The sequence below is a fragment of the Schistocerca gregaria genome, chromosome 4, assembly GCF_023897955.1.
Source record: "Schistocerca gregaria isolate iqSchGreg1 chromosome 4, iqSchGreg1.2, whole genome shotgun sequence".
NCBI lineage: Eukaryota > Metazoa > Arthropoda > Insecta > Orthoptera > Acrididae > Schistocerca > Schistocerca gregaria.
In genome coordinates, this window is record NC_064923.1 from 468,223,421 (window position 1) to 468,236,466 (window position 13,046).

Here is a 13,046-nt window from a genome sequence, read left to right on the forward strand (position 1 = left end):
ATGAAAGAGGAAGCCGTCTGGTAGAATTTTGCACAGAGCATAACTTAATCATGGCTAACACTTGGTTCAAGAATCATGAAAGAAGGTTGTATACATGGAAGAATCCTGGAGATACTACAAGGTATCAGATAGATTATATAATGGTAAGACAGAGATTTAGAAACCAGGTTTTAGATTGTAAGACATTTCCAGGGGCAGATGTGGACCCTGACTGCAGTCTATTGGTTATGAATTGTAGATTAAAACTGAAGAAACTGCAAAAACGTGGGAATTTAAGGAGATGGGACCTGGATAAACTGACTAAACCAGAGGTTGTACAGAGTTTCAGGAATAGCATAAGGGAACAATTGACTGGAAGGGGGAAAGAAATACAGTAGAAGAAGAATGGGTAGCTCTGAGGGATGAAGTAGTGAAGGCAGCAGAGGATCAAGTAGGTGAAAAGATGAGGGCTAGTAGAAATACTTGGGTAACAGAAGAAATATTGAATTTAATTGATGAAAGGAGAAAATATAAAAAATGCAGTAAATGAAGCAGGCAAAAGGGAATACAAACGTTTCAAAAATGAGATCGACAGGAAGTGCGAAATGGCTATGCAGGCATGGCTAGAGGACAAATGTAAGGATGTAGAGGCATATCTCACTAGGGGTAAGATAGATACTGCCTACAGGAAAATTAAAGAGACCTTTGGAGAAAAGAGAACCACTTGCATGAATATCAAGAGCTCAGATGGGAACCCAGTTTTAACCAAAGAAGGGAAAGCAGAAATGTGGAAGGAGTATACAGAGGGTCTATACAAGGGTGATGTACTTGAGAACAATATTATGGAAGTGGAAGAGAATGTTGATGAAGATGAAATGGGAGATATGATACTGCGTGAAGAGTTTGACAGAGCACTGAAAGACCTGAGTTGAAACAAGGCCCCGGGAGTAGACAACATTCCATTAGAACTACAGACGGCCTTGGGAGAGCCAGTCCTGACAAAACTCTACCATCTGGTGAGCAAGATGTATGAGACAGGCGAAATACCCTCAGACTTCATGAAGAATATAATTATTCCACTCCCAAAGAAAACAGAATTATTGAACTATTTGGTGATAAGTCACGGATGCAAACTACTAATGTGAATTCATTACAGACAAATGGAAATTCTTTACAGACGAATGGAAAAACTGGTAGACGCTGACCTTGGGGAAGATCAGTTTGGATTTCTCACAAATATTGAACACTTGAGGCAATACTGACCTTACCACTTATCTTAGAAGAAAGATTAAGCAAATGCAAACCTACGTTTCTAGCATTTGTAGACTTAGAGAAAGATTTTGACAATGTTGACTGGAATATTCTCTTTCAAATTCTGAAGGTGGCAGGGGTAAAATACAGGGAGCGAAAGGCTATTTACTATTTGTACAGAACCAGATGGCAGTTATAAGAGTCGAGGGACATGAAAGGGAAGCAGTGGTTGGGAAGGGTGTGAGACAGGGTTGTAGCCTCTCCCCGATGCTGTTCAATCTGTATATTGAGCAACCAATAAAGGAAACAAAAGAAAAGTTCAAAGTAGGTATTAAAATCCATGGCGAAGAAATAAAAACTTTGAGTTTCACAAGATGACATTGTAATTCTGTCAAAGACAGCAAAGGACTTGGAAGGGCAGTTGAATGGAAAGGACAGTGTCTTGAAAGGAGGATATAAGATGAACACCAACAAAAGCAAAATTGTGGATAATGGAATGTAGTCGAATTAAGTCAGGTGATGCCGAGGTAATTAGATTAGGAAATGAGACACTTAAAGTAGTAAATGAGTTTTGCTATTTGGGGAGCAAAATAACTTATGATGGTCAAAGTAGAGAAGATATAAAATGTAGACTGGCAATGACAAGGAAAGCGTTTCTGAAGAAGTGAAATTTGTTAACATCGAGTACAGATTTAACTGTCAGGAAGTCGTTTCTGAAAGTATTCGTCTGGAGTGTAGCCATGTATGGAAGTGAAACATGGACAATAAATAGTTTGGACAAGAAGACAACAGAAGCTTTCAAAATGTGGTGCTACAGAAGAATGCTGAAGATTAGATGGGTAGGTCACATAACTAATGAGGAGGTATTGAAAAGAATTGGGGAGAAGAGGAGTTTGTGGCACAACTTGACAAGAAGAAGGGACCGTTTGGTAGGACATGTTCTGAGGCATCAAGGGATCAGAAATTTAGCATTGGAGGGCACCGTGGAGAGTAAAAGTCGTAGAGGGAGACCAAGAGATGAATACGCTAAGCAGATTCAGGAGTATGTAGATTGCAGCAAGTACGTGGAGATGATGAAACTTGCACAGGTTAGGGTAGCATGGAGAGCTGCATCAAACCAGTCTCAGGACTGAAGACCACAACAGCAACAACATATTGTAGTCTGCTGCCTTTATGTCTCATCTTGCTTATATCGGTCAAGAACTCAAAGTAAACTAATGCTTTGTGGACATTACATAAAGTGCAAAGGATTCCTTTGTTGGGATGCGAAAGAACTAAGGTAATATCTTGTAGCATCTGTGTGTAATGCCGTCCATGCTCTTACTTAATAAACTGTATCCTGAGGCATCAACGAGTAGTTAAAATTGCTAACATAGGAAAAGAGGTGGGGGTGGGGCTAAAAATTATAGAGAGAATAACCTGCAGTAAGCAGGTTAAAGTGGTTTTGGTTGCAGTAGTTATGCAGATATGACAAGACTTCAGCAGGATAGACCACTATGGGGGAATACATCAAACCAGACTTTGGACCAAAATCCACAACACTTAATGAAACAGTACTCTTATTTGGGAGGACAGAAATTCAAATACCCATTTGCCCATCCACATTTTGGATGTCTGTACTTTTCCTAAATCCCTAGATCACTTGGAACTGAGCCTGTGACAGGGTGAGGAGACAAACTAAAGTGGAGTGAAATGAGGATTAGGATGAAGCTAGATTGAGTGTGAGATAATGATAGGAGGAGGAGGAACAGAAGCAAGTGGAATATAGTGACTAGTAAGAATATAGACTGGATTATTTGTGATGTTGATGGATGTATTTGGAAAACTGGTGTCACTCTTCAGTTCAGAAAAGTTGGAATACTCATGGTACAGACTGTGATATCGCAGTTTTGTTGACTACTTTGTGCTTAGCAAAATGCTGCACAAGTGGGTGGTGGAGTTCATCTTTGATCACATATAAAACAGAAGTAACTTAAAATGGGGACAACAGTGATTATTATCAAACATTTGTGCTATTTCATTGATTCTCATATTGTGTTCTGTGAACCCCATTGTGAAGGAGAGGCCCCAGGCACCTGGAACAAATGAAGTTAAACCTTGACAGCCAACTCGTGGAAAACATACTGACAACAGATGAAGACTATAGTAGATACAGTGTAAGAAGATCTACATAGTCTACATACATACTGCACCAATGAATTGAGTGTCTGTATGTCTCTGTATGAGCCATAATTTTTCTTATCCTATCTATGTGGACCTTCAACAAAATGTACATTGATCACAATAGGATCAACCTGCACTAAGCTTCAAATGCCAGTCCTTCAAATTTTCTCAATAGTGTTCCATGAAAAGAAAGTTGTCCTCCCTACAGGGATTCCCATTTGAGTTGATAACCCCTGACAACTGGCAGCACTGTTCCCAGCTTTCAGCTGTGAATTACGAGTGGCTGCAGACAAAAATAGTAGTTATTCATAGAGCTGCAACAACACAGAGGTGTTGCCATAGAGACTTATATGAAATCGCATTGTGATTGATTGAGATACACGTATGAAGCAGCAGTGGTAAGCCCACTGGAACCATCAAGGATCTTCTTTATTTGTCTTTGGTACTCGCTATACAGTGGAGATGCTGAGTTGTAGATAGGCACAACAGAAAGACTGTCACAACATAAGCTTTCATTCAGCAAGGACTGCTGAAGCTGCCAGAGACTGCAGTTGTGTGTGTGAGTTGCATTTGCATGTGCGCGTACACCTGTGTGTGTGTGTGTGTGTGTGTGTGTGTGTGTGTGTGTGTGTGTGTGTGTGTGTGTGTGTTAGTGTGTGTGTGTGTGTGTGTGTTAGTGTGTGTGTGTGTGTGTGTGTGTTAGTGTGTGTGTGTGTGTGTGTGCGCGCGCGTGTGTGTGACCATTATTTTTGACTAAATCCTTGTTGGCTGAAAACTTGTTTTGTGACAGTCTTTTTGTTGTGCCTATCTGCAATTCACTATCTCCCCTATATGGCGAGTACCAGCTATCTTTTTCATAATATTATTACATTCCATCCTGGATTCCCCATTGTTTCATTATATGTGTATGGTGTGTATTAGGGAAAAGAAACTATTTGAAAAATACTCTGATTCTTCTGTTCAAACTGTTCAGCTGCTGTTTCCATCTGATACTTAAAACAAGGCAGTTACGTAACTTACTGAATTGAGACACCATTATAAATTCTGTATACTTTGCAAAGGCATCATGTGTTTAATATAAAAAAATAGATTTAAGCAGAATTTACATCCCTATGTGTAAATGTTCTCATTTTTTTATTATATGTTATGATCAGTATCATGCCTGTCATCTCCCAGTAGCACGTTAGACTTATTTATCACAACATAAAACTCCATTCTCGACCAAGAATAGGGTAGCACAGTCTATAAAGAAATTATTTTTTACTTATAGGTTTGTGGGTGTGAATTGGGATTAACTGAAGTACTTGGTACTGCTTCGCCATCTTACAACCAAACCGTCACCTTTCATTGTAATCTAGACATAGGACTATGCTATAGATCAGTACACATGATGTCACAGGTCACCATAAGGTTGTGGGAGAATGGCAAAATTACAGCATCTGTATGTTCAGTTGTGACCCATGAATTGAACAGTTCATCCTAAATAATAAAAGAGTATATGTGTTAGCACATCAGCATAAGGATCTCCAGGTCCATGAAGAGGCTCCATAAGATTTTTGGTTACAGTGATTCTTGAATTACACCAGGTGGTTACAATTAAACTTTCTATGTTCAACATGTTATAACATGGAACTAATTACTCTACAAGGACCAAACTCGGTAGCATTAATGTCAAGGACATGGGGAAGAGAAATAATGCAGAGTCGATTCAATTGAAACATTTTTAATGTACTGCTGCAGTACATCATACCATCACATACCGGTAACATTTCTTCTACAAAACGGGCTCGACATGGCACCCATCAGTGCCCAGAAGAGTCTAAAAGTGCAGGGCTATATTGTGCAGAGCACAATGAAGCATTTCCTTTTATGCTGGCTACCTGTGTTGGTACGCTATGCTTCAGATCAGCACATGTGCGAATGTTCCCCTAGTAAACCTCTCCTTCAGGTAGCCACACAACCAGAAATCACAGGGAATGAGATCAAGTGATCATGCCAGCCAAGTATTTGGAAAAGATTTGCTGATAATTCGATTGTTTCAAAATGTGTTTTGGAGATGCAGGTGTGTGCTCCCTGCCGCCATTGGATAAGTAGCTGCAGCAGCAAGTCGTATACTCCTAGCTCACGCATTTGTTACATATTTTAATTCTTAATTTCTTTGCGTGTTTTTGGTACTTGCATTGTTTAATTCATAAATTTCGGGCGTATTATAATATTTGAGAGTTGTAGCATCTTGTTTTAGTACCTGAATAGTGTAAATTCACTTAGTCGTTTGTCTTCTGTTTTTGTTTTGAACGGCCAGTGTCGGTTGGTCACAGTCAGTGTGCTCCCTGCCGCCGTTGGATAAGTAGCTGCTGCAGCAAGTCATATACTCCCAGCTCACTCATTTGTTACATATTTTAATTCTTAATTTCTTTGCGTGTTTTTGGTACTTGAATTGTTTAATTCATAAATTTCGGGTGTATTATAGTATTTGAGAGTTGTAGCATCGCGTTTTACTACCTGAATAGTGTAAAATCGCGTAGTCTCCTTCCGCCGCCGAGCAGTGTCAGCAGTGCGCAAGTAGCAGCATTACTGCATTTACTAGGCAATCTTGTATTTTAATAACCGTTTAAAGTTTGTGTTGATTTGTTTGCACTCTCTGTAGATTAGCTCAAACGTTCTTTGCACAACAGTTTTTAGCATGGATAGGGACTGCAACTGCTGTGTTCGGATGCAGGCTGAGTTGGCATCCCTTCGCTCCCAGCTTCAGGCTGTGTTGGCCTTGGTCACACAGCTTGAGGCTGTTGTCAATGGGCATCACTGTGGGGGTCCGGATGGGGGTTTGTCGGGGACGGCCAGCTCATCCCACGCAACCCCCGATCGGACTACGACTGTGGCTACCCGGGATACTGCCCACATTGAGGCTGATCCCTCACCTGTGGTGGAGTGGGAAGTCGTCTTAGGGTGTGGCAGGGGGCAAAAGACATTCCGGAGGGCTGAACGGAAGGCCTCTCCAGTTTGTCTGACAAACTGGTTTCAGACTCTGTCTCAGGCTGATACTGATCTTTGGCCAGACATGGTTGCTTGTCCTATTCCAGAGGTTGCCCCTCAGTCTACAAGATCCGGGCGGTTGCAGAGAGTGGGCTTACTGGTAGTTGGGAGCTCCAACGTCAGGCGCATAATGGGGCCCCTTAGGGCTATGGCAGCAAGAGAGGGGAAGAAAACCAATGTGCACTCCGTGTGCATACCAGGAGGAGTCATTCCAGATGTGGAAAGGGTCCTTCCGGATGCCATGAGTGGCACAGGGTGCACCCATCTGCAGGTGGTCGCTTATGTCGGCACCAATGATGTGTGTCGCTATGGATCGGAGGAAATCCTCTCTGGCTTCTGGCGGCTATCTGATTTGGTGAAGACTGCCAGTCTCGCTAGCGGGATGAAAGCAGAGCTCACCATCTGCAGCACCGTCGACAGGACTGACTGCGGACCTTTGGTATAGAGCAGAGTGGAGGGTCTGAATCGGAGGCTGAGACAGTTCTGCGACCATATGGGCTGCAGATTCCTCAACTTGCGCCATAGGGTGGTGGGGGTTTCGGGTTCCACTTGATAGGTCAGAAGTCCACTACACACAACAAGCGGCTACACGGGTAGCAGAGGTTGTGTGGCGTGGGCTGGGCGGTTTTTTAGGTTAGATGGCCGCGGACAAGTACAGAAAGGGCAGCAGCCTCAACGGGTGCGGGGCAAAGTCAGGACATGCGGGGACCAAGCAGCAATTGGTATTGTAATTGTAAACTGTCGAAGCTGCGTTGGTAAAGTACCGGAACTTCAAGCGCTGATAGAAAGCACCGAACCTGAAATCGTTATAGGTACAGAAAGCTGGCTGAAGCCAGAGATAAATTCTGCCGAAATTTTTACAAAGGTACAGACGGTGTTTAGAAAGGATAGATTGCATGCAACCTGTGGTGGAGTGTTCGTCGCTGTTGGTAGTAGTTTATCCTGTATTGAAGTAGAAGTGGATAGTTCCTGTGAATTATTATGGGTGGAGGTTACACTCAACAACCGAACTAGGTTAATAATTGGCTCCTTTTACCGACCTCCCAACTCAGCAACATTATTGGCAGAACAACTGAGAGAAAATTTGGAATACATTTCACATAAATTTTCTCAGCATGTTATAGTCTTAGGTGGAGATTTCAATTTACCAGATATAGACTGGGACACTCAGATGTTTAGGATGGGTGGTAGGGACAGAGCATCGAGTGACATTATAGTGAGTGCACTATCCGAAAATTACCTCGAGCAATTAAACAGAGAACTGACTCGTGGAGATAACAAACAGACCCGAACTTTTCGACTCTGTATGTTCAGAACAGGGAATCAGTGATCATAAGGCCGTTATAGCATCCCTGAATATGGAAGTTAGTAGGAATATAAAAAAAGGGAGGAAGGTTTATCTGTTTAGCAAGAGTAATAGAAGGCAGATTTCAGACTACCTAACAGATCAAAACGAAAATTTCTGTTCTGACACTGACAATGTTGAGTGTTTATGGAAAAAGTTCAAGGCAACTGTAAAATGCGTTTTAGACAGGTACGTGCCGAGTAAAACTGTGATGGATGGGAAAAACCCACCGTGGTACAACAACAAAGTTAGGAAACTACTGCGAAAGCAAAGAGAGCTTCACTCCAAGTTTAAACACAGCCAAAACCTCTCAGACAAACAGAAGCTAAACGATGTCAAAGTTAGTGTAAGGATGGCTATGCGTGAAGCGTTCAGTGAATTCGAAAGTAAAATTCTATGTACCGACTTGACAGAAAATCCTAGGAAGTTCTGGTCTTACGTTAAATCAGTAAGTGGCTCGAAACAGCATATCCAGACACTCTGGGATGATGATGGCATTGAAACAGAGGATGACACGCGTAAAGCTGAAATACTAAACTCCTTTTTCCAAAGCTGTTTCACAGAGGAAGACCGCACTGTATTTCCTTCTCTAAATCCTCACACAAACGAAAAAATGGCTGACATCGAAATAAGTGTCCAAGGAATAGAAAAGCAACTGGAATCACTCAACAGAGGAAAGTCCACTGGACCTGACGGGATACCAATTCGATTCTACACAGAGTACGCGAAAGAACTTCCCCCTTCTAACAGCCATGTACCGCAAGTCTCTAGAGGAGCGGAAGGTTCCAAATGATTTGTAAAGAGCACAGGTAGCCCCAGTCTTCAAGAAGGGTCGTCGAGCAGATGCGCAAAACTATAGACCTATATCTCTGATGTCGATCTGTTGTAGAATTTTAGAACAAGTTTTTTGCTCAAGTATCATGTCGTTTTTGGAAACCCAGAATCTACTCTGTAGGAATCAACATGGATTCCGGAAACAGTGATCGTGTGAGACCCAACTCACTTTATTTGTTCATGAGACCCAGAAAATATTAGATATAGGCTCCCAGGTAGATGCTATTTTTCTTGACTTCCGGAAGGTGTTCGATACAGTTCTGCACTGTCGCCTGATAAACAAAGTAAGAGCCTACGGAATATCAGACCACCTGTGTGGCTGGATTGAAGAGTTTTTAGCAAACAGAACACAGCATGTTGTTATCAATGGAGAGACGTCTACAGACGTTAAAGTAACGTCTGGTGTGCCACAGGGTAGTGTTATGGGACCATTGCTTTTCACAATATATATAAATGACCTAGTAGATAGTGTCGGAAGTTCCATGCGGCTTTTCGCGGATGATGCTGTAGTATACAGAGAAGTTGCAGCATTAGAAAATTGTAGCGAAATGCAGGAAGATCTGCAGCGGATAGGCACTTGGTGCAGGGAGTGGCAACTGACCCTTAACATAGACAAATGTAATGTATTGCGAATACATAGAAAGAAGGATCCTTTATTGTATGATTATATGATAGCGGTACAAACACTGGTAGCAGTTACTTCTGTAAAATATCTGGGAGTGTGCGTGCGGAACGATTTGAAGTGGAATGATCATATAAAATTAATTGTTGGTAAGATTCATTGGGAGAGTCCTTAGAAAATGTAGTCCATCAACAAAGGAGGTGGCTTACAAAACACTCGTTCGACCTATACTTGAGTATTGCTCATCAGTGTGGGATCCGTACCAGATCGCGTTGACGGAGGAGATAGAGAAGATCCAAAGAAGAGCGGCGCGTTTCGTCACAGGGTTATTTGGTAACCGTGATAGCGTTACGGAGATGTTTAACAAACTCAAGTGGCAAACTCTGCAAGAGAGGCGCTTTGCATCGCAGTGTAGCTTGCTCGCCAGGTTTCGAGAGGGTGCGTTTCTGGATGAGGTATCGAATATATTGCTTCCCCCTACTTATACCTCCCGAGGAGATTACGAATGTAAAATTAGAGAGATTCGAGCGCGCACGGAGGCTTTCAGACAGTCGTTCTTCCCGCGAACCATATGAGACTGGAACAGGAAAGAGAGGTAATGACAGTAGCACATAAAGATCCCTCCGCCACTCACCATTGGGTGGCTTGCGGAGTATAAATGTAGATGTAGAACTTCACGAGCGATGTGTGGCAGGTCCCCATCTTGCATGAAAACTGTTGAGTTCAATGGTCTCTCTCCTGTAAGGCAGTTATGACATGCTTGCAAAGCATATCACAGTAATGCTGGCCAGTCACACTACATGTCTTTGGTCCTTGAGCACCAACGTATTAAAAAAGAATTGGACCACTGACGAACATAGCCATGAAGCCACACTATATGGTGACACGTTCACCATACAAAGGAACTTCATGCACGGTGACCGGAGGTGAAGATCCCCACACTCGCCAGTTCTGTGTGTTCACCTCTTGCATCAGAGAAAAATGATCTTTCTCTGTCAAAAGGATGGTCCAGGGTGAGCCCTCATCAACTTCAATCCTTGCAGGAAAGTGGAAAGCAAAGTCAACACATTGTTGTGTGTCCTGCTGTGCAAATTGCAATACGATATGTATCTTGCACGGATATAATTTGAGAATGGTTCAGAGCACGTTTCTGTACAGTGGACCACGGGATGTTCAGATGTCGTGACATGGCATGCACACTGCCTGGCGATCGGGAATTGCACGCATTGTTGTTTTCCATAGTAACAGCGATTTCATCAACCACCTGTGGTGCAGCCAGTTGTCGGCCTCTTCCTGAAGCAAAGCCCAGTTCTCCAATTGATTTGAACTACTTCATCATGCTTTGCACAGCAGGCAGAGAAAGAAGACCCTTCCATAATCCTTTCAGCCAGCAAAATTCTCAAAGTGCAGCTGCAGTATTACTGTTGTTTTGAGAATAGAGCTTCACCAATAATGTCCTGTTCCTTTTGTCCAAGCTTATATTGACGTGTCAACAAGTGCACTGCAATTGGTCAGGCATGTGAGACTATGAATCACGGTGATTGATCATGGCACCTGATGGCCATAGTTGGACCTGGATAGTGGTGCTGTGACACATGGAAATCCACCCCATACTCTGAACATTAATGCTACCAAGTTTGGTACTCGTACGGTAACTAGTTTTCGTATTATAACGTGCTAAATGGGGAAAGTTTAACTATAACCACCTGGTACTATAGTAAATATGGAGTTAAACTATGCTGGCAATCCGACATATATATCTACTCAGTGGAGAGAGGCTTACCAACACCTGTTTGCTGCATCTACTCTTTTTTGACAACCACTACATAGATAAAAATTTGGTAGGTTTAGAGCTGCATGCTGAATAACGAGAAGCTTGGGGAAACATTAACACAACTTCTAATTGTCCAAGTACAGAGCCCTGTCACTGACAACAGCATGCACACCGGCATGAGCTGGTCTGAATTGAGAACACTTGTATATAGCAGAGAAAATACAAGTGGATGAGACTCTGCTAGCAGCAGCCTGACTTGTTCAACATTGTCGGGTGGGGCACAGGCTGCAGGTGATTGTGGTGTGCTTGCTTCATCTGGCTACTGCTGTGGTGGCAGGATATGCAAGGGGCATTGTCACATCATTCTTCCTATGTGTCATTTGCATATGGAACAGGTAAGGGGGTATCAGCCAGAGCACTCTCCAGCACACACTGTCAGGTGACTTACTGCAGAGTATAGAAGTAGATGTAGATGTAGAATCAAACCCAAGCTGACAAGTAGCCAGACAGTGTGCCTGACCCCTGTGCTAAGCCACTGACATGAAAATTATTTAAAAATCCCTTACAGTCTACTTGAAAATCTTTAGAGAACATTTTACCTTTTCTAATAGTCCACTCAGGCAAAATATTCTATAGGGGCATCTGCCTGCTGCTATTTACACAGCTTGAGCCCAATTCATGAGCCCCATCCCACACATTCCCCTTGCTAGACAGTATAGAGCCATAAAACATGGTGGAGTAAGATTGTTAAGTTGTATTTTTAGTAGTACTCAGTAATGCTCTGTATGTATTTAGTGCAGAGCATGAATGGGACTTGACACCCATTGAATTTTAATTGTCAACGTTTGAGGCATCTCCAGTTGTGCAAGAACTGCATAGCAGCAAATTAATATTATTGTGTGAGATATAACTGTTTCAGTCAGTCATTTACCAGTGTGCTCAGAATTCAATACCTGCCCATAAAAGAGTAAGCTTGTTGAATACTAACTTCATAAATAATAAAGACATTTGTAACAACAAACTGGGAAATATGTTTGAACAATTAAAATATAGTGAACTGAACAGTGAATTATTATGCGAGAGCATTGCACAGACCTCAGTCATCAATAAGACTAGGAATTTTTTTTATCACTTATCTCTGGAAATGATTTTTAAATGCAATAAATTCCAAATGGCACTGTTTTTGGAGTTCACATTAAACTGTATGGGTATTATCACAGAATTTCACAAATCCATGGAGATTCCCGTAATTTATGTAAAGGTTGATTTTTGTATTTATGAGAATCCCATTTTAATTTGTTGTACAGTTGACATTTAATCCACAAGGAAACAGTTTCATTTTGTTTCTGTTTGTATTTTTATCCTTGTATCTTTTAGGCCCTTGGACTTATTTTGAATCAACTCCTTCTCCTAGATATTCTGTGCATCCTAATCTTAAGGCTGTTAACATTTTTTTCATTACCTTTGTAGTGATCTATTTTTCTAACAGTGAAACTTACAACTATATTTCAATTTTTTACAGCAAAAGTGGCTGTTCAGTTAGTAGATTATTACAGATCTGCCCTCAACACAATTACACAAGGAGGTGCAGATAACTTTTCCATTCCGCAAAGTGTAGGATCAAAAATATATGAGGTTTGTATTTAGTTTGCAACTTCACCACAAGAAAAGTTGTGTTATCATTATAAACAGATATGCAAAAATCGCAGCACACACGCACGCACACACACACACACACACACACACACACACACACACACACACACACACACACACACACACGAGAACACAAGAAAGAGAGAGAGAGAGAGAGAGAGAGAGAGAGAGAGAGAGAGAGAGGCAATAGCTTTTGAACTTCAGTCCATCCTCAGAAAGGGAAGATGGGAATGTATAGATGCATATGAATTGTGTTTTTGTCTGTGTGTTACAAGTTTTCTCCCGTGAAGAACAATAAAACATTGCATTGATACCATTCTACTCCTTATATAACTTTTTCCCTCATTATATTACAGGGTGTCCCACATGAACGTTTCACTGCTAATGTC

The 13,046-nt window shown here is 41.8% G+C and overlaps 1 protein-coding gene across 1 annotated transcript in view; it reads left to right on the forward strand.

Annotated features, from left to right (window-relative positions):
* The window catches only part of LOC126267129 (tyrosine-protein phosphatase non-receptor type 23-like), a 125,778-nt gene that overhangs the window by 80,180 nt on the left and 32,552 nt on the right, over positions 1-13,046 (forward strand). Inside the window, exon 5 of the mRNA XM_049972051.1 lies at positions 12,524-12,636. Coding sequence (XP_049828008.1) covers positions 12,524-12,636 — 113 coding nt within the window. The remainder of the gene's footprint in view (positions 1-12,523; positions 12,637-13,046) is intronic.